The 22,217-nt window shown below is 41.5% G+C and overlaps 3 protein-coding genes across 3 annotated transcripts; 1 reads left to right on the top strand and 2 right to left on the bottom strand.

Annotated features, from left to right (window-relative positions):
- Positions 1 to 1,897: 1,897 nt before the first annotated feature.
- On the bottom strand, positions 1,898 to 4,241 carry mcidas (multiciliate differentiation and DNA synthesis associated cell cycle protein). The gene is made up of 7 exons (XM_070903804.1): positions 4,152 to 4,241; positions 4,002 to 4,089; positions 3,817 to 3,896; positions 3,297 to 3,357; positions 2,883 to 3,109; positions 2,462 to 2,572; positions 1,898 to 2,338 (listed from the first exon to the last, which is right to left on the bottom strand). The coding sequence occupies exons 1-7, from the start codon at positions 4,239 to 4,241 to the stop codon at positions 1,898 to 1,900; spliced, it is 1,098 nt and encodes a 365-aa protein (XP_070759905.1).
- Positions 4,242 to 5,821: 1,580 nt separating this feature from the next.
- Positions 5,822 to 7,572, bottom strand: LOC139284746 (cyclin-O). Its single transcript, XM_070905106.1, has 3 exons — positions 7,219 to 7,572; positions 6,549 to 6,734; positions 5,822 to 6,454 (listed from the first exon to the last, which is right to left on the bottom strand). Exons 1-3 carry the CDS (start codon positions 7,570 to 7,572, stop codon positions 5,822 to 5,824), a joined length of 1,173 nt encoding a protein of 390 aa, XP_070761207.1.
- An 820-nt stretch (positions 7,573 to 8,392) lies between these two features.
- On the top strand, positions 8,393 to 21,387 carry tut7 (terminal uridylyl transferase 7). Its single transcript, XM_070904516.1, has 29 exons — positions 8,393 to 8,460; positions 9,432 to 9,855; positions 9,987 to 10,135; positions 10,482 to 10,598; positions 10,755 to 10,932; positions 11,119 to 11,207; positions 11,601 to 11,652; positions 11,780 to 11,849; positions 12,100 to 12,226; positions 12,357 to 12,476; positions 12,593 to 12,727; positions 13,316 to 13,493; positions 13,846 to 14,531; positions 14,678 to 14,828; positions 15,080 to 15,166; positions 15,334 to 15,434; positions 15,787 to 15,844; positions 16,097 to 16,200; positions 16,301 to 16,390; positions 16,490 to 16,603; positions 17,105 to 17,182; positions 17,297 to 17,474; positions 17,722 to 17,769; positions 17,878 to 17,969; positions 18,047 to 18,162; positions 18,282 to 18,481; positions 18,702 to 18,775; positions 18,886 to 18,952; positions 19,660 to 21,387. The coding sequence occupies exons 2-29, from the start codon at positions 9,450 to 9,452 to the stop codon at positions 19,716 to 19,718; spliced, it is 3,924 nt and encodes a 1,307-aa protein (XP_070760617.1). The 5' UTR covers positions 8,393 to 8,460; positions 9,432 to 9,449; the 3' UTR covers positions 19,719 to 21,387.
- The last annotated feature ends 830 nt before the right edge of the window (positions 21,388 to 22,217 follow it).

Genomic DNA, 22,217 nt, shown 5'->3' with positions numbered 1-22,217 from the left:
TTCCCCTCCCGCATTGTCCCCCGCAGTTTGGCGGTAGCTTAACCGGTCAAATGTGTCACAACCAGCTTAAACAAAGCTTCGCCCTCTGTGCCTACCCTCCCCGGCGCTGCTGGTCAACGACAAACGGATTTATTTGCAGTAAAAGTGGTTCAAGCTGCGCCTGGGTGTCGAGCTAAGCTGACGTGAAGGTTTGTTATGTGAGGGGCTGAGGTTTTGACAACGAGCGTCCTGTTTGGTTTACGTTGGCAGCAGGAATTTAAAATGTTAACGGTGATCAGGTCTGTGGGCAACCAGTGAGGTCAGGGTTAGTCAGGTGTGGTACCTCGATACATGCCAAAGGTGCCTAAATTCCACAGAGATATTTTGTTTGTCCTGTTTATCCATTAAAGCAAAGCCTATAGGAGGATTTGACATAATTAGGTTATCAGTAATAAGCCAAATTACAGGTTGCAAAGCCCAATCAGTCAATCAACTATCACAATACTTTCTTCTCACATGTGTTTATAGTTAAATGTTAAATCTGCAGATATAGAATACGTATACGAATGACGAAAATATCACCATTTCACTTATAGAGGCATAAGAAAACTGTGCAAATCTTTAATTTCAGCACCATCACGAACAATGAAATATGCATATCATTAGTATTCCAAGTGTGGAGTCTAACATTCATAATGAAAATTTCCCATCAACTGTTTATTAGTTAACACAAATGTACCAAACTTCCTGCGAAACTGAAATGTCAGGCCTGTGTTAGTCAGACCTCCATGTCACTATCAGGTTCTTCTTATCTTCATTTGTGTTGTTAAAGTCAGTGTTCATGACAGCAGCAGCAGCAGCAGTACTGTAAGTGGGCTGCAGTGCTGCCTTCACTGCTCTAAAGTAAACAGGCCCAAGTTTGGGAAGTTTAAACAGGTGTCTGACCTGAGACTCGACTTTGTCCTCTGGACCGGTCTGCCTCACCCAAACCCACTGAAGCCCTCAACAGTGATGTTGAAGGAAGATTACATCACAGATACACAAAGGTCAGAAGGTCACGTCCTCTTATAAGATAAGTGCATGTCTTCTTGTTTTGATTTCTTCAGGTTTTTTTTTCTTATCCAAGTTTTAAAAATATAATTTATAAGAAAGGTTTTTGGGAAAGATGTGAAAGCGCTGACATGTAGAATCGTTTCCCACTCGGGAATACTGTTTATACAACTGAAATGTTTGGTTTAGAAGACCAATTAATCATGCAAAAATCTATTTAAATCTCCAAAAGAAGGATATAAACAAGGATGTTGGCTGCAATGCATCATGACTCTGTGGCCTTTTTTGAGACCACACAGTCACTCAGACAGAAACAAAAGGGAAGGAAGTCCCTGCCTCTTAAAGAAGGTCATGGGGTCACATTTGTTTCACTGCTCAAACAAGGAAAGTTCACGATGAAAACAGTTTCTTTTTGTTTACATATCACAGAAGTCCTCTTTCCAAAATGAAAATCTCTCCAAGTCAGCTTTAGAAAACATAACTTTTATTTCCAAACTTTATTCATTACAATTCGTCATTACAATTTTCCAAGACAAAACATATTGTGAGGTGTAAAACTTAACATGACAAAGCTCCATTGTTTGGTTAGATCATTACATTTTGAGGCATGTAAACAGAAACACAAGGAAAACAAAAGCTCGGGCAGTATCATTTCCTTTGTTAGGCAGCACCTCTGACTGATGAGCTTACAAGCTACCTGAGGAAGACATCATTTAATCATTTACAGATATCACTATAGATTATTAGTTGAGTATTAACAGTCACTGCCCACCCACACTTCCTTCCAGTCTTGAATAGACGTATGGCACTTTGGAATCACTAATTATAAACACTAATGGATTCAGCTTTACATTTGTTAACCCTGGTTTCAGCTGTGGTTGGGAACCCAGCGAAAGCGGTATCCTCCCTGTTGAGTCCTCGAGGTGAAGGCTCGCCCATGAGGAAACACCTGAGTCTTTATTGTGCCGTGCTCTCTAATAGAAGTTCTGAAAGATGAGACGCTCCCTTCAGGCTCTGCTCCATCCGTCGTCACGCTGCTGTCTTTGGAAATAGAAGTCTGCAGGCCTGCGAATGCGCCGTACATGCGTATAGTCTCTGACTCCTGCTGTGGTCTTGTTCCAGGAGCGGCGCTGTGCAGGACAGCATTGCAGCGTGTGCTGATGTCCCTCAGCATGTCCTCCACTGAGTCAGAGGACTCTGTTTCATATCCTTCATCCAGTCGCTGCCGCTTACAGGGACTCAGTGAAGCTTTATCACCACAAGGCATCACTACTTCTCTGACGTGTGGGTCTCTGACTGTCATCAGTTTCTTAAAGAAAATGGTGGAAGACCAACAGATGTAAAGATTTGAAGTTATTTATGACAATACAGGCACAAGGGGTTATATTGTATCCAGGATGAAACTGTGTGCGCTTGTCTCAGTCATACTCACTTCAAGCACTGAGGCCAGGTGCTTTGCACGGCTGGCCAGCTGCCGGAGGTGAAGGTTTCTCTCCTGTAGGGAGTCAATCTCTTCCTGTTTTCTGTGTAGAGTCTCATTGAGCTGCAGACACACAGAGAAAAATGTCTTCAGTCATGCTGACAGAAGACACATCGCTGCGCAACTGAAACTTTTTTTCTGAGCATCATTTTGGAGACATAAAGTCTATGACTCAGTGAACGACCAAAAGTGTCAATTGATTTGCCAAAGGTCATTAGCAGGGATTTGGGATTTCTTCAGAAATATTACTACTGCATAATTTAGATCCATCATAACACAAATCACATATAAATATTGGCTAATCATGTGCATCGCAGGCATCAAGAGGCCAGACTTCCACACACTGGTCATAGATCCCACAGTAAGGATTTACCTGATTGTTGACTTCCATGGAGTCTCCCAACGCCCTGCCTTGGCACTGGGCGATGCCCCTCCAGAGAGCTCCATCTTGGGCAGACGGGTTACCTGCTTCTGTGGAAGAGTGGACCAGATTGTCCTCTGAGGAGAAGTACCTCTGAGGGGTGAGGGGGGGTATGACACATCCCTGAAATGGTACCAGTTCAGCTGGAGACAGACTGCTCTCCAGTGTGGCAGGAGAATCTGACAAAGGAGACAAACAGTCTCAGTTCAGTCAACATGCCTTTGTTTTGAGGATTTCCTCAATGTTAAAAAGATGGTGGTGATGATGATGATATTATTAGTAGCAGTAACAACATAGAACACACTATCAATGCTTAGATGTAAATGTTGCATCTCCACAGTAGAAGAATTGGGTTGCTTTACTCACCTGCCATGAAATCCAGCGCATAGTCTCCAAAGTCTTGGTCATCTATATCAGATTCATTCACCTGCAGGCGAGAAAAATTGATGAGCAAGAGACATACATGTGTTAAAAACTCAATCGACAGAGAAATCATGACTGCCCCACACCTGAAAATCCCACCACGACCAGGCAGGGTACTGTGGCTGTATAGCAGGACATGTCTTGGTGGTCATTTCAGTGAGTGTGTGCGTCGCGTAATGTGTTTTGTGCGCACGGTGAGCTGTGCCAAAGAGGCTGCTTGTGGACAGAACTTGTGAGGTCCAGCCAATTAGCGGTAGCCTGCGTGTCATGAGTAAACAACCATCTCATTCGTGCAGAATTCCAGCACATCGTGTCAAACATTAACAGCCCGGGGGTGATGAAGATCTGCCACCGTATCTCTCTCTCTCTCTCTCTCTTTCTGGTAGATATAAACTGTTGTAAATGCGTGGATTTACATGAAAAATGTCTCTCTGGTACTGGCGAGGTTATTTTTTTTCCTCACCTGAGAGCCGAGGGAGTCGCTCTCCCGTCTCACCAAAGACGCGCAGTCTTCCAAATCATCCCATGCAATTGTTGAAAAAGCTGTAACACAAGAAGAAGAAATGCATGATTCAACCCTGGGAACGTATTTATTCACACATGCTGTCTTCATACTTACACGCACCATAATGTCAGAGATGCACATACCTTGCTCAATGATGCAGGGGAGCTCCACGTACACAGTGACTGGACTGCTGCTTCTTGGCACCAGCACGTTATCCTGCAGGGAGGAAGTCTGTTAACACCACGATACAGAGCTGCGTTGTGTGCCTTATTGTAAAGAGAAAGATGTCATACCTTTTTGCTTTCTGCAGCTCTCCTCCCCTGTTGGCCCATTTGGTTTGAGCAGATAGGACCAAACAACTTTCTGTCTCTTTGCATCTTCATCAGCTCGGCTCTGGCTGCGGGACTGAAGGATCATGGTTTGACTTAGAGCTCATATAGACGAAATTCTCCCGGTTTGTGTCTCTCCATGCCGCGGACTCGTAGTTTTGGCCCAATCAAGCGCATTTATTTGGTCTCCAGGGACTGACAGCGTCCCCGGAGATTAAAGTGGTGCAGACTTAACGGTTTCTCTGGTCTGAAGTGTAGAGTTATACCGCGCATAACGGCGCCATTACAGCAGGTGCTCTCTGCGTCAGACCTGCCCTCCCCCCTCCTGCGGCCAAATATTCCCTGCGCCCTGCCAGAGGCTTCTTCCAACCATGTCTGTTTTATAAAATCAGACACCTCAGCTTGTGTCTTCATGGTCTTCATCAGGCAGACCAGCCCGTCCTCCGCACAGGAGAGACCGTTTGTGTAGCGGATTATCTCATTTCACATTATTATCAAGAGTGCTCTGCTTTGTATAGCGATATCATTCAGTGCGTAATTTCTATCCAGCTGTGCGTAAAATAACTCCCCAAGTCAGGTCAAGGCCTGTTGCCACATTTGAAGCGAAGTGGAAAAGGGCAATTACAGCAGACAGCTCAGTAAACACTGGTGACAAATGCCTCAATTAGTAAACAAACAAGAGTAAGCCTAGTTGGCCCTCAACGCTGAATGCACCTGTGTGGTCGACACTGTGTCAGCAGGTCGAGATGCCACGCGTAATGGATTATCAGAGAAAGCCCCTCAATTGACCAGGCTGTGTTGGCACAGTTCAGTTTCAAATATGCAACGGTCAGTAAAGATGCGGGTAAACCATACAACATAATCCATAAGCCACAAAAAAAATCTATAAATATTTCTGCTATTATACTACCTAAAGCGGGCAGACTACCTCACATTTAGATTTACAGTATGTCTACTTCTATCTAAGGGAGCAGTCATTTATGCTTCAGTGAGCTTAGTAAAAAAGTCCAAACACTGCAAAGCAGAGACGACTTAGGCTGAGACTAACTCCCACTAACTAACATGCCCATCCAATCCAGATAAAATTGCCAACATAGACAACATTTAACTGTTGATGGTTCATTTTGTCAAATTGTATTATATCTTATCATGTCATCCTGTCTAAATGACATCTGGACAGACTTATGGGGCTTTTCATCAAACATCAGCTGAGTTTGAATTATGGCTTCACATTTTATCGTCCATTCAGAGACCAACACAAATTCATTTACTGATCATTTATTTCACAATAAAAAAAATTCATTACAGCACATTTTTCCGAGTCCTTCATTAAAGAGGTTGCAACAGTAAGATAGTTCATACAGCAAACCTGCAGCAAGTCAGTGCATATACAGTAAATAATTACTTTGATTTGGAATTAATTAAAATAAACAGAATATATTAATATACATCATTGGTAAACAGTAACATACTATCAATAAATATGAAACAACTGTGCTAAGTTGTAAAACATTCAGCAGATTGCAGCAGCTGATTGTCTATGAGGTATAAATGTCATACGCCTTAAAATACCCTCAAGAATATAACCCCTAAATTGGCATTTTGCTGACATCTGAATGGTGGCACACTTGCAGTCACATGGTAGACATCACTTCCAATGTCTCCTGGTTTAATGACACCAAAAGCTTCAGGTTGTCTTTGCATTCCTGGGCCAGATTGTGGTTGTAACTCCCCCGACTCACAGACAGGCAGTAGTCCTTCACTGCCAGAGAGTCACCCTCAGAGGGCTCAGGGCTCTCAGATAATTGAGCAGAAGCTGGTTGGGTACATTGTTCATCCACAAAACCGCCCCACTGGTCTTCCTGTGCCTGAATTGTTGCATGCCCAACAAGCCCGTGTTCAGTTTTCAGTAACTCACTGGCTAACTGCAGTGCACAGCTTGCAGTAAGAGACGGTGGGTATTTGTTGAAAGCATAGTCTGCTAGACTCAACTCGCACACCTTTCGTGCAAGGTTGCTACACTGCCTGCGTCTTTTTGTGTCTGGACTCATTCTTGCAAATCTGTCACCACCTGTGTTCTCGGACAAAAGCTGGGCAGCCTCAACGCAGTTGGTGTAATAGCCCAGGAAAAAGGCCAGGGTGGGTGCAGCGAGGCAGAAGTTGAGACGGAGGAGGATGAGACACTCCAGGTTGCAGAGCTGCTCCTTAGTGAAGGCATCACAGCAGAAGGACAAGAGATGACTGATCCGCGGTGAGCACACCTCCACCTGGATGACACAGGGAAAGGGAGTGAGTTATATAGCATGGCATTCAAAGATACAAACTACCTGTCTCAGGCATTTATCACACTCAAAGACGCACCTGTTTACTGGCTAGGAGGAGTGCAGTTACACCCAGCAGCTGGAAGCAGTCAGCAGCCACTGGTGTGGTTGCCAGGAACCTGTCCATGATGTTCACTGCCAGGCAGCAGCACTCAAAGGACAGACGGAAGTGTCTGTGTACAGGGATGAGCCAACTGACGAGCTTACACCGTGCCTCTGCAGTCAACTGCAAGTCAAACACAGAAGTCATTGGAATAAGCAGCAGATTGAAAGTAATACCCTGGATTTAATAGATGAAAAAATTAGGATTTTAGTGACAGTTTCTTAAAGATGCATGATGTGTTTGTCCTCTTTATGTGCATAGAACAATAAAAAACCTTTTCTGTAGCCTGCTTTGTTTCACAAATATTTTCATTTCATTGATAATGCATTCATGCATTCAGCCACTATCCATGTTTCCCATCGATAATTAGTGCCTCTGCCTTGTTGACTAATGTTACCAATAGTCAGAGGTACCAATGGCTTGCAGATGTTCTCTAAATTAGTGTAAAACTAGGCTCAATCCTGGTGGACAATAAGTAAAAAAGATGGCAGACAAGTAGCCTAATTCAGACAAATTACACATATTTTCACATTTCTACATGGTCTATGTGGTTTCAATTCAGTAGCCTAGCTGCATACATTTCTGTATAACCTGTTTTATAACCCACTTGTGGCTGGCGTGCCAAGCTTTTGCAGGGATGAAACTGCGCCTCCCTCTCCCTCTGGATCTCGTAACCGATGTCACCGTACTGGAGGTACCAGTTGGACAGCTGTCCTTCAGGAGGCTCGTCTGAACGGAGCGGGCACACATCTATCCGAGCCGGGGATGAAATCGGGGAGGGTCCCAAGTCTTCCTCGAAACCGGAGTCACTCAGCTTGGACATGAGTGTCTGCTTTCTGTGCCGGGCAGTCTGCCGCTGCTGGGCCGGTGTGAGCGCTTCTGTTGGAGGAGATGCGCCTGTTGTCCGTCTCCGTTTGTGAACAACCCCGCAGCCACGTTCATCGTTTACAAATGACACCATCTCCGGTATCTCCCGCTGGAGCCTAGGCTGGCTGTGTATTACTGAGAGGTCTTACACAGCAGCAGTCTCCTGGATGTTGGTTGAGGGAAGGTGAGGGGAGTTCCGTCTGGTGACGTCAGTTTCCCGGGGTCTTCCCCGCTCCAGAAGCGCACCTTTCTCCCGTCGCCGGGGCAACCGAGGCTAAACAATCACTTGTCCCATGTAGGAATTAATTATCCTAAACCTTGAACAACATGTTACACCTGTTCATGAGACAATATAAGTAAATATCTACATCCTTACAAAAACGATGTAAAAAATAATGTTTTAACATGTGAAATGTTCCACTGGAAACATGAATTTCACATGTTCTGCATTATGTGTTCTATAAATTGGTGTGGTATTGTATGCGAAATTGCAGTTTGTTTTCACATGAAATAACTGAAAACCAGTTTAGATTAGATGAGATTCAACTTTATTGTCATTGCACAGTGAGACAATGAATAGCACCTAACCAGAAGTGCAAGTTATCATTATTACACAGCATTAAGGAACGTCTTAAAATAACAACACATGAAAAAACAACAGTGGAGATAGGTGGAGACTGAGGTTATGTCATTGTTTATCCATGTGCTCCAATTTTAGTTTCAGAAGTTTGCCCAACTGACTTTCTTTCAAATTGCCACTTAGATGCAGTTCATAATAATATAACATTATTAAATACTGTTACAATGATTTTGTCTATTATTAAAAATCATCAATTTTTTTGCGGTGGGCGGAACTTGAACGCTGACGACTACAAAACAGAGAACCCGTACGTCACCTTTCAAACTCCAGTGCAAGACAAGCGATCATTCCAAGTCAGACCTGAACAAGGCTTCAAATATGCCCTCCGTACACGTACAAAAGGTATTTTAATGACTTTAATATTCTTTATGGGTGATAATCGCTGACATATTACTGGTGGCTACATTTCTGCAGCTGCCGGCTGAAGAGCTTAACACAAACTATACAATAAACAGACACGGTAGCTGTTGCTAGCTGGGTAGCTAGCTGTTATGTGTCCTAGCTAATAAGCTAAAGCGCAGTAGCTAACAGTAACGTTAGCTGGGCTAGCTATATGTGGCGATTTAGCTAACGTTAAATGTGGTGACTAACACTAATTTGTTGACGGTGTGTTGGATAACTACATGCGTGATAAAGTTACACGCTGTTCACTCGAGGAAGAGGAGGAAATAACGTTAGAGGTAAATCAGACTGCTGTAGCTCGTAAGCTAGCTTACGCTAACACCATGCCATAACAAGCTCCTACGGTCAGCTATAGGTAACTTGAGTCGAGTCCTTACATTTGTGTGTACACAGTCATCGTAATTACGTTAACCTAACGGCGATGTTATATTAATGATAGGTGTTTTAACATGGGATGCACGTTAATGTTGAGTTTTTCCACGGAGGTCAGATTTAGAACTGTCAACGTTCATAGCCAATAAAAAAGTCAGTTAACGGTTAACCTGATATGCAGAAGTCGGACAACTAGTAATAATAAATGATAATTACACGATACTAAAGTGACACAACTATCTGTTGTCTCAACTTGATAAAGCAGGCGCTAAGTTCAAATTGTGGCTGTGTTTTATTCAGCCGCAAAGTTCTGCAACAGTCCGGTCTGAATTAACTTGCATGATAAGTTATGAAAGCTGAGAGCAGTTTGGTAATGAAGCTAATGAAGGTTTCTGCACAAATGAGTGCAAAGGCAACTAAAATGGCATGCTGCTGCTACTCCAAAGAAAGGACATCTGCAGATGATCCTGTTGACTTACAGTTGGTGTTTGATAACATAAGGACTATTTCCACAATAACTGAACGTTTCATCTCTGCAGTTTTAGCATAAGTGAACCATGGAAAACTCGGGTAGACCTTACCGGGCCAGGCAAGGCGGCTGGGAGAGGGGAGCAGCAGCAGCAGCAGCAGCAGACAAGGCAGAAAGCTGGAGGATCCAGGACCAGGGTCGAGGACAGAACTTCAGATCAGAGGGAGGTCAGCAAGGCAAGAACCAGGGAGGGCCCTACCGGGCCAGTCCCAAGAAAGGAGGACTGGGGCCCATGAGCTACTCCCCTGGTGGATTCAGAGGTGGTCACAGCCCCTCTCAGAAGGAGGACCTCCGGTGGTTCTCGGGTCCTGACAACAGTGGTGGGAGTCGAGAAGATAACTGGAGAGAGCGCTCGCAGCAGCAGCAGCACTGGAGGAGGAGTACCCAGGGAGAAGGTCCAAAGGAGGACACTGATGGCAGTTCCCATAAATCGGGTGAGGATTTGGAAATCAGACTCTGGGAAAACAGTGACTTTTAGGATTGTCCCCACCTTTTTTATTAAACAAAAATCTCAGAAAAAACATAGTCCACATGTTTTTGACACATGTATTTCGTCTTTCCAAAGGGAGAAGACGGGGGAACAGAAACAAGAAGAAAGTTTTTGCTGAAGAGAACAGGGGCCTTGAAGAGTCCACACTCTCGGCCACAGAGCTGCGCAGTCTACGGCAGGCAGAGAGGCGGCTTAACAGAGATGAGATCTACTCCCTGAAGAAGGTACACGCTCAGTGTCATTGCCCAAATATACAGCCTCAAGTATATTTGCTTTAGAGCTGCAATGATTTGTTGATTAAACAATTAGCTGATCTAAAGAAAATTAATCAGCAAATGTTTTGATAATCTGCTTTTCTTGGTCTTGCATTACAGTAAATTTTATATTTTTGATTGTGGACTGTTGGTCAGACAAAACAAGACATTTAATGCATTATTTCTGTAGAGTTGTTTCAGTGATGCAATATTTGATATATTAATGAGGTACAGCTGAGTTAAGAACATAACAATAATTATCGCAGCTGTTGTCTGATGTCTGTACTTGCCTCCTTTTTTTTTTAAATTGGTTCAGAGGTCCCACAGCAACCCTGGTGCACTTTATGCCTGTGCTCTGTGTGATGTTCTCCTGGAATCTGTGTCTGACGCATACAGACATATCAGAGACAAACGGCACAAGAAGAAGGCTAGAGTAAGAAATGGACATATTATGCAAATCACCATATACATGATTCCAATAAATGTTTGTTGACAGAGATGCTACTATACTGTCATTGTGCAGTAATACGTCTTAATGCATTAAAAACTTGATGAACCCTTATTTGCTGATGTGTGTTTGTGTTTATAGGAGAGGCAAGAGCAGGTGATGCTGACTGAGATTCTGCCTCCTGGTGCAGAGCAGATCAGTGCTGTCAGTGCTGCACTAGAGACTGTTGTCCGAGAACATGGGATGAATGACCAGGATGTTGAGAGGAGACATTATGTGGTCTCCATCATGCAAGACCTCCTTCTGTCCGTCCTGCCCGGTAAGTCACCTCTGGATGAAATATTTTCTTGGTGAAGGAGACATGACCTAAATTCATCCTGATGGTGATATTGCTTTGTAGCAGACGGGCTGTTGGCTCTTATGCTTTACACCAGTTCATTATTCTGTGAGTTCATGTTAATTAAAGTTGAATGTAAATGACATTCTCTCTTTCTCTGGTCTATAGAGATCAACCTCAGGCTATATGGATCATCTTGCACTAAATTTGGATTTAAGGATTCTGATGTCAACATTGACATTCAATATCCACCTCACGTGAGTAGCCCGGTGTGAATGCTGCTTTTTTTATTGTTGTTGTTTTTAATTGGGTTTTCTCACTTTTTCAAACACACTCCCACACCTCTCAGGAAAAAAAACAAAACGTAAACATCTTTTATCAAAGAAGATATGCATGACATGCAAGTCATAATATTACAAGATGTAAGTTACAACATTCAGCGCACAGGATAAGAGAGTCCAGGTTGAGACATTGTGTAAAATAACAGGGACAGTTATAACAAACGCAAAATAATTCCAATGGCAAGATTTTGCCAACCATAATGCCATAAGCTTTAAAGGTGATTGTTTTGTGGATGTTATGGATTCATATGTCCTTTTTTATATTGTATTTATGTTGTATGAAGGCTTTGAAATGGAATGTATTCACAGATGCATCAGCCAGACGTCTTGTTGTTGGTTAAGGAGAGTCTCTCTGTGAGCCGTGAGTCACCTCTTATTCATTTAACTGCAGAATGTTTTTTCTTTGTTAAGAAATTCCACCATAGGAACGTCAGTCATGTGCTAGACTGTCATGGATGTTTTAAATTGAGCATGTCTTGTGTCCTCAGCTCTCTTCGTTGAGCTGGAAGCTGATTTTCATGCCAGGGTGCCTGTGGTCATCTGCAAAGAAAGAAAGAGGTGGGTGTCTCTGACAGTGGTTCACAGTTACTTGGTTATTTGCTTGTCAAATGTATGAATCAAACTAACACTCTATGATTTAGAGAAACTCAGAAGTCAGAAGATCTTTAAATTGAGACATTATGAAACTACCAGAATGTGTTTCTTTCATGCAAAGAGAGCAGAGACAATGGCTCTTATCAGGGTCACATTACCACATGCACAAGAGCAGTAAAGCACTAATGAAAACTGAAACTATTTTTCTCAACAGTGGCCTGATCTGCAAAGTCAGTGCAGGGAATGAAAACGCGTTCCAAACCACCTCCTACCTTTCTGCTCTATCCAGTCGGGAGAATGTCCTGCTCCCACTGGTTTTGGGCCTCAGGCGCTGGGCCCAGGTATGTTTTCAGTTGAGACCCTGACCTGTTGCTCACATTAGCCAGGCAACAAGTAAAATGGCCTCAGTATGCCTTAATTATCTTTTTAAAACGTCACATTTTGTTTGTGTTGTTTTTACCTCTGACTTAGATCTGTGTGATCGACCGTGCAGAAGAAGGTGGGCTGCCACCGTATGTCTTCGCCATCATGGTTATCTACTTCTTACAGCAGCGCAAGGAGTCCCTCTTGCCTACCTACCTGAAACAAGAGGTGTGTGTGTTTCCTTTCATGTTGAGCCTGAAATAAAATATGAAGTATTAATTTCAGTATTTGTCCTGGCTAGTTGTTTTCAATTGAAACTAATCTAATCATCTGATTGTCTTTAGATTAAGGTGTTTTCACTCAGCAGGCTGTCAGACTTCAATCTCACGCATTTAGAGGATGGATATTTACATTGGGCTTACACCCCCTCCTCCAAAGAATCATCACAGCCAGCAGAAGGCTCCGGTATAAAGGGAAAGGTAATCATGATGACACTAATGTAGTTTTTGTCGAGGAAGAGTGTGTTGGTTCCTTATTTTTGGCAGTTTTTAATATGAATGTGCTTTTCCTAGATCAGACACTTTAAAAAAAAAATTCCATCACAATGAAAAAATATAAACTTGCTAACAAAGTGTTAGAAATTATAGAGACATGTCCTTTAGTTAATCCTATTTCCTTTATTAAAAAAACATTTAATCCCTTATTGGATGAGTAGTCTGTTGCCTGTCACTCATAATACTTGCAGCCCATACAGCAGAGCATAATTGTAAATATAGAAAAAAGGAATTGGATGACCATTTATGTTTCCCTCAAATCCTGAAAGCCTCTTCAACCAGTATTATTTATGTCTCCTAAGCTGTGTATACCTGAATTATACCATTTGCGGTGAGATAAAATATTGTCATCCAGACTTTAATAAGCTATTATAAAATATTGGTGTGTTAGCATGCCATTCAGATTTTCAATTATATATAGCAAATGTTTAATTGCATAAGCTGATATTTGACTGTACCTCTACCCAACTACTACCTGAAAGTATGTACTGTCTGATGTGTTTTACCTTGCAGGTTCCGCTGGTGTTTCAGAGCCCTCACCTGCCTGTGGAAGTTGGGCTTCTCTGGGTTGAAATGCTTCGCTTCTACTCGCTGGAGTACGACATGGCTGATAATGTGATCAGTGTGCGGACCAGTGCTGTCCTCTCCCGAGAGATGAAAGACTGGCCAAAGAAACGCATCGCTGTGGAGGGTCAGAAGCTTTCTCATTTGTAGCATGAATTTGAAGGCTTTTTGTTTTTTATTTAATTTTGATGCTTTTGTAAGTGAAATGGATCATATGGAAAATCCATTCTTTTGCCAAGCCCAGGGCTAGTGGACCTATGATAATGTCCAGGTTGAAATCAACAAGCAGCAATTCCATATTCAGAATTTAACTCCATCCCAGCCATTAAGCCAAATGCTACCCAACCTTAAATTTGTTATTAAAAGTCCTCTTAGCTTTTTAAATGATGAACATAATCACATTTCTGTTGAATACATAAAGAGATTGATTACTCTCACATGGTTTAGCTTTTAAGTAATGTCTCCGTTTCTGTGTTCAGACCCATTTGCCGTGAAGAGAAATGTGGCCCGCACATTGAACAGCCAGCAAATGTATGAGTACATCCTCCACTGCCTCAAAACCACATACAAGTACTTTGCACTGCCGCTCAACACGCCAGCTGCTAGTCACAAGACAGAGGCACAGCGTGGACCCATTAAAGGGGCAAAGGCTTTGAATGAAGATATTGTATCAGATCTCAGTCAGCTCAGCGTTCACTCACAACATGCAAATCAACCTAAAGCTGTAGAAAATGGGCCTGAAGACTCTGATTGCATTATTGAGGAAGAGGAGGAAGTTGAAGAATACAGTGACTCCGATGAAGAGAGAGAGAAGGAAAAAGCCGACCTGGGCAAAAGCAGTCTCTCTGAGGATGAGGAGGATGAGGATGTAGATATTGATGTGGACACACATAACAGACACCACTTGGACAGCTTCACCACAGAGGATGAGGAGATTTTCCCAGTGGATGAGATTTCAGGAGAGGAGCTTTTGTCTGATGAGGAGGGTCCAGATTTGGACACACCTGGTTCAATGGACGAGGAAGAGGAGGTGGAGTTGGCGCCTGTGAGTCTCTCACCTACACCTTTACAGGATTCAGTTAAAGATGAGAGCCCAGAAAATAAAAACCAAAAACAGAAGAAACTGTCCTATGAGTTCACCAGGCAAGCTTTCACCAGAGGCAAAGTAAGTATCGTCTCATGTTTGTCTTAATTAAACTCTGTTCTTAATCTTAAAGAAAACAAATAACTGCAAATGTGGTGATAATTTGGGTTGTAGGTGACTGGAAGTTAAGCTATTGTGGCAAATAAGCTCCTTTCAATCTCTCTTAGTCACACATGGTCGTGTGCAGCCTGTGCAAGCGTGATGGACATCTGAAGAAAGACTGTCCGGAAGATTTCAAGAAAGTGCAGCTGGATCCTTTGCCGCCAATAACACCGGACTTTCACAGTGTCCTTAACAAAGTCTGTGAGCAGTGCTACAGTGAGTATTACGTGATTGCGTAAGTTTTTTGGGTCACAGGTGATAACATTAACGGCAATACAATATGCCACCTACCTGTATCTTGCATCAAATTTCAGTGTGAGTTTAATTTAAGTTTAAGAGCATTATACTAGTTGGTTTCAATTAAAATAAGCTTTCAAGGCATTTGATTATCGTTACAGTTTGGGGAAATCATTCGAAATAAGTGTATGACTTAGTCAGATCTGAGGGTGGGTCTGTTTCCTTTTTAGCCGACTTCGCCCCAGATGAACTGGAAGTTGGTGTAAGAGAGCACATCCTTCAGGACCTGGAGACCTTTGTCAGACGACAGTTTGCTGGTGAAGTAAACCACCACCTTCACTGTTTAGCATCTTTAGTTTTTCAAACTTACTCTAGCATGACAATGCATGATATTACATTTTGTTGACTTGCTCATTAACCACTAAGATGCTGGAACAGAGTACACATTTATGGTGAAATTGACATCATGTTTTCTGATGGACAGGAGCTCAGCTGCAACTATTTGGATCATCCAAAAATGGCTTTGGCTTCCGACAGAGTGACCTGGACATCTGTATGGTGCTGGATGGCCAGGACACCATAGATGTAAGTTATCTTTTTATCTTATTGCAAGGTTTACATGCATACAGTCACCTAAAGAGGCTTTTGCTCTTGTTTAGCATTAGCCTTCTTTGGCTGTACAAGAAATTTGAAAATAGACAGTACTGAGATGTCATTTTTGAAAGCCATTTAAATTTGGCTACATGACTAAATTCCTAATTCAGAAACTTTTACGAAACAGAAGACTCATTTGTTGGTATTCAGTGTTTCTGCTACAATCATTGGGGATTAAATGAAATTATTATGAATGTATTTGTAGTTATTGGTAATAGTGATTTGTTTGCATGATTCATTGTAATCCATAAAACATAACTACGTTCATGAATTTCTTCCATAGGATGTTGACTGTATCAATATTATTGAAAGCTTGGCCAGAATGCTGAGGAAACACCCAGGTTAGTAATAAGTCAAGGCAGTTTTATTTTTGTAAGAGATCACAAATTTGCCTCAAAGGAGCCTGTGCAGGATACGACACCCTCTTGGAGGCAATGGTATCAAGCCATTCTAAGGAAAGCTAATGGTCAAATAATCGTTTGTCCCATAATTTAATAAATGCCTTAAAATAAGATGTAGAGTACAAATGTATAAAATACAAAATGTCAGCGCTTCCCTTTTAACTCATTTCCACATCTGCACCTCATCACCAGGTCTGAAGAACATCCTGCCCATCACGACAGCAAAAGTCCCCATCGTGAAGTTCTACCATGTTCGCACCGGCCTGGAGGGAGACATCAGCCTCTACAACACTCTGGTAGAGCTCTTTCTCCCTCTCTGTCTGTTATTCGGTCTCAGATTTGTTGAGTGAATAACTGATATCATCATGCTTCAAGACAAACATCTTTCTTTTTCAGGCCCTGCACAACACACACCTGCTAGCTTCGTATGCTGCCATTGACAGGAGAGTGAAGATCCTCTGTTACGTCATGAAGGTTTTTGCCAAGGTGAGTCTGCTCACATGTCTTCAGTGTCATGATATTATTATACTGTGTATCGTGTTGCATTACTGTATTACCATCATATTTACTTTTGTCCCATTACAGATGTGTGACATTGGGGATGCTTCACGTGGCAGCCTCTCATCCTACGCCTACACCCTCATGGTGCTGTTCTTTCTCCAGCAGAGAAACCCACCAATTATCCCTGTGCTGCAAGAGGTACAAATGTAACACAACTTTGTAACAAAAAGGTTCAAACTTTGTTTCTTTGAATTCAAATTTAACTCTTCACATCTTGATTTTTGAATGTTACTAAATGCTTGAATGGCATTGCCTTTGAATTTGTTTTAACTATCTCGGAAACTGTATTTTTATCTCTCCTGTCTAAACTCACTTTTAGCTTCAACGTGTAAACAAACTAAGATTAACCTTACAGAATATCTTTGTTTATGCTCTCCTAAAAACAGTTTTTATCATGATTTTGAAATTTTACATTCCAAACACCAACCAGCCGTTTCAAAGCCATAAGTATTAATTTATTACTCATACAGATTTCCCTTTTTTTCAGTTGTCATGTTGAGTTATATAAGAAAATGCTCTCTATATAGACATACAATATTATATTCCCAAGCGTACAAATACAAATGTGAGCAATTGTATGTTAATATTGACATGACATTTTCAAACATTCAACTTCTCTCAACTGTTTGTTTGTTGCAGATTTATGATGGGAAGAAGAAGCCGGAGGTGCTAGTTGATGGCTGGAACGTGTACTTCTTTGATGACTTAACAACACTAGTGAGTATTTTGTGTTGTTGCATATTCCGTATGAGTACCCCTGTAAGCATTTTAGTGAATACACGTCACACCGTGTCGTAATAACGCGCCAATCTCGTCTTCTTCCGCCTGCAGCCCAGTCGCTGGCCACAGTACAGGACAAACACTGAGACGGTGGGGGAGCTCTGGCTCGGCCTGCTCCGCTTTTATACCGAAGACTTCGACTTCAGAGAGCACGTTGTCTGTATCCGTCAGCACGGCCACCTCACCACCTTCAACAAACAGTGGACGTCCAAATACATCGTCATTGAAGGTCAGCCTGTGTGACAAACTCAGGGTCCAGACTTTTGCAATAAAAAGATAAATGGATAATAACACAGAAGCATATACATATTTTTCATCACCCATCCAACAACACAGGCTGTTGATGATGAACTGGATGGATATAATCAACTATTAATGATTAGCATTGTTGGATTGTTTAATGACTGTGTAAGGCTGCTTGGAAATATTTGTCATTGTTCATTTGTGTTGCTTTCTCTTCTCTGTTCATACTACAGATCCGTTCGACCTGAATCACAATCTCGGTGCTGGTCTGTCCAGGAAAAGTATGATTATTTCTGTCTGTTCTGTTAATCTTTCTGCTGTTGTCTCATTGCCTTTGTCCTGCTTTTTTTTCTTGTTTTCTCACATCTCCTATTTTGTCATCAAAACAGTGACTAAATTCATCATGAAGGCTTTCATCAATGGCAGAACAGTCTTTGGCACACCAGTCAAAGCCTTTCCTCCTGTGTACCCCAGTCAGATGGTTAGTATTTGCTGGTGGTGTAATTGTGGTGGAGTTATGTAAGCATTGACATTGTGATTTGTCTTCAAATTTCCCAGGAGTATTTCTTTGATCCTGAAGTCCTCACTGAGGGAGAAGTGGCTCCCAATGACCGCTGCTGCCGCATCTGTGGCAAGATCGGCCACTTCATGAAAGACTGCCCCTTGCGTAAGAAGTAGGTGTAATCACAATACATGTCTGATTTTGTCACACCACTAAGTTTCAGATAAATCTCTATTTGCACCATGTGTCACGCTACATGTTTGTGTTATATTGTGGATAATTTTGGCCCAGGTCTAAGCATAGAAGGGACTCGGAGAGAAGGCAAGAGCACCTGCGAGACAAAATGGATCCAGCAGAGGACGGCAAGGATCAGGTCAGACACAAGAGTGAGCACTGGAGGAAAAGAGATGCACTGGAGATTCGCTGCTGCTACTTGTGTGGATCTAGCACCCACATCAAGAGGGACTGCCAGCTGTACAGAAGCCCTGCAGGTTCACACAAAGTTTCATATTTTACTTTTTTAATGGCATTATTAAACCCTTCCAAATTTATTTTACCTCCATAGTAGAACTGGCAGTTATGTTTACTAGTTTCCTTTACTTTCCATTGCATTTTAAATATAAAGTACAAGAAGTTATTATACGTTGATTTTAACAATAAAAACAGAAGGAAGAAGTCAGTTGCTTCCTTTTAATCTTTGTCATTTGGCAGGTAATGTGAAGATGGAAAGCTTTTCTTCCCCCTCTTCAGCCCACTTGAGGAATTTGAGAGAAAAGGAGAGACAGGTATGATCTTCTTTTTGTGAAAAATATTATTTCAAAATTGTGTTTTTACTGACACTGCGGTCGACAGCTATGTACTCTGACACATCTGTACCCTTGTATGTCCTTCTCAGGGTTCACCCGTACAAGAAGAGAAGAAGAAGAGAAAGCAACAAAATGTTATATTAAGTCCACAAGCAGGTATGTGAATTTACTGTACTTTTTGCTTCAATTGAAAATCCTTAGGTACTGTTGCAATGAAATATTTAGCGCCTAATTGTCAATGTCATTGTATAATTAATTTAACATTTCATTGATTTTAAAAATATATTTATTTTACTGCCTGGAATATCATTAGTATTTTGAAATACTCCACCTCAGCTATCATAAGAAAATCAATGTTTTACTTTAGCATACATTGTTAGCCCATGTTTGAATGACATGGTGCTCTGTATATGCCTACAGAAGAATTAGTCTCTGTAAAAACAGTGTTGACAGTGTTATTTTTTTTATAACGGTCTTGTTTTAGGCCTGGTGACCAGAGAGAATGAGAGCAAGAAATGTTTGCAGCAGGTTCAGGTTAATTTCTCTGGACTCTGGAGAGCACGCTTGCTGACGTTTTGGCTAAAGTTTAGCATTTTGCTCCTGTTTTTGTCAGTTATTTTCTATACAGTCCAAGAACATATTCTGTGAGTCATCATACTTGTAACCTGAAATGATTTTATGCAAATAAAGCAGCAAATGAAGCAAATACAGTGGCCAGTTTATCAGGATGAGGCAATCGGTACTGTTGTGTCATTTAGCCTGATAAGATTTTAGTTAGTTATAGTTTACATTACAAACGTTGTCGGTGCAGGTTAAACATGTTTCGGAATACATTTTGACAATTGCATTCTGGTTTGTTTCAGGTAGTTTAGCCTGCCGAAATTTGGGTCGCTCTGGCCACAGGAAGAGCCCAGTGGAATGAGCAGCAGCTGCAGCTACACAAACCATGGAGTTCTACTCTTGTCCAGGCAGACAGTAACCCAAAGTCCAGAGATCCTTAAATCTGAATGGGACTGTTGGGCCAATGGGAGCCCGTTAAAGCCAAAGCCAGGACGCCTTGACTTGAAGCCAAATAGGGCCTTTTTATGTGTGTTGTTTTTTTTTTCCCCCCTAAAGCTCTTCTCCTCAGAGGAGCTTTTTAAAGCTTTCATTTTAACAAGACAAGCCATTATGCATGCACCTCATGTCTTTGTTTACCTACACTGCCAGTCAAGTTGTTTTAAACTCATTACATTTCAAGCAATGCCAGTGCTGATTCGGTGTGAAATCTCTTAAAGTAGAAAATGTGTCTGTTACAAGACTAACAATAAATAGATTAGATGGTAGTCACCATAATATGGTATCTTTTGCAGACAAGATACTATATATATTTTACTCATCCTTGATGCTAACACTCTTTGACACTGCATAGACTCAACTGTCCTCTGTTAGGTGAGACCTAGAGTTCGTAAATACTGACACAGCTGTAAGACAAATTGACATGGCGATGGCATATTATGTTGTCTGCTGCTTAAAGTGACTTCAGGTCCGTTAAAGTTGTAAAGATCAAGGCCATTCATATTAAACCAAAAAGTTGCTTATCAGTTTTCTTATTCCTTATTTTATAATATTTACAAGGTTTTTAGGATGAATTTCAATTGTTTGAGGTTTTACCACAAAAAAATACAATGTAGGTTGTTCAAAAACTTTTGAATGGCAGTGTACCTTTCATCATGGCCAGGATCTTTTTTATTGAATTTCTTTTAAATCTTGTTTAATTTCTCCTCTGCACTGACGTCCATCAGTCCGTCTCTCCTTCAGTTTTGAAAGCAGCTCTACCCACAGTATGTCTCTGTGTTAGAGAAACCACCCTGCAGACATTTTTTCAGGATCATAGTTTTATTTTTTGAGACTGCTGATCCACCCCTATTCCATAGATACATACTGCCCCCCTCAACTGCCTTTTAAGTGTGAACGGTAGGGCGGTAAAACTGAACTTACTCCTTACTTACCCTGGCCCGTATCTGTCTCCACACATGGTACGAAGTGTCGTAACTATATTGCAAAAACATTGTTGAGAAAGTCGAGCAAAATGGTTGCACTCAGTGGTAAGGTTTGGAAAAAAACAATCAACTGGTCCAGCTGATGGCGTATACTGCTGCAAACACTGTTGACATACTCCTAAACTAGAGGTAATCTCAGTTAGTTCAGTGGAGCGATAAATGTATTTATTTGTCACAAAGGCTTCATTTTGTCGTAATGGTGCCACAGATTGGTAGCTGCACTGTGAGGGTCCACGCCCTTGAATTATGTTGCTGCTAGTTAATGTCTCAAAGACCTGCTTATCATTCAACTTCAAATATGGACTGTCTGGCTTTATTGTTGTCCTAATATGGCTGAATTTTATAAAAACAAATGTGTTGTTGATGGTATTGTAATCACGTTTCTCATTTACAGTAGCTTTGTTTTAATGCCAGAAGCATTGCATTTACTTTGTTGGACTCAAATGGGATGTTTAGTTTGTTATTAAGAAACCCAGATCCTGCCAGGAAAGGTTGGCTTGCAATCCATTTTGTGTCTCCAAGAATTCATTAAACAGAAATCAAATACCAGTGTGGAATATTTCTTTGAATTTCTTCTTTTCGGAAACAATGTATAGATATCAAACTTTGCATTTATAAAACTCTAAAGTCAGCAGTCTATCTAGGTCTGTTGGAGTTTCTCCATGGTACAATACGTACTGCAATACCCATAGGTGTGACCAGAAATTGTTGGAAACTTAAGTGGCATTAGTGATGTGAGTCCTGTAATAAAACTGACAAAGCTGGTGATTAACTATTTTGAACATGTTTTCCTTCCTTTCTCTTTGCTTAAAACATTTTAGCTAATAAAGTAGCTGGTAAACACAACAATTGTACAATTAATGTTGTATTTTACAAGAGACTGGACTCCCTGTGAGTAATTGCACAATTTATTATGTATTCATCGGTTGGTATGTTATTAAAATTCAGGGTTTGTCAACCCTGGGCACTGGATGCTGTGTTATTATAAAAATCTTTGCAAGAAGACCTGTATGCCACACAAAAGACAGAACAGTAGAGTGTGAAAGTTCATTATTGACCTTGGAAACAGTGGTTTGACCAACGAAGCTGATTGATGTGGTTGAAAGTGGTGCTTTGAGGTCATTTTTTCCAAATGCATTTTTTTCCAAAGTAATAAATGAGACAAGAAGAATGAAATGAAAACAACCCAAACTCCCCACTCAAGAACATTCCCACAGAAACATAACTTACCTATTGAAGATCTTACAGTACTTATGTAATATTACAAGTAGGTTACACAACAGAAGCTGATGCGCGTCTTTCTAGACATTTATCCCTATTGGCTGTCGCGACCGTCCGTCATGATATTAGCCAATCATTGAACGGGCTACCTATTTGGG

Source organism: Enoplosus armatus, chromosome 4 (genome assembly GCF_043641665.1).
Source record: "Enoplosus armatus isolate fEnoArm2 chromosome 4, fEnoArm2.hap1, whole genome shotgun sequence".
Classification (NCBI taxonomy): Eukaryota; Metazoa; Chordata; class Actinopteri; order Centrarchiformes; family Enoplosidae; genus Enoplosus; species Enoplosus armatus.
This window is presented reverse-complemented; position numbering and strand designations above follow the sequence as displayed.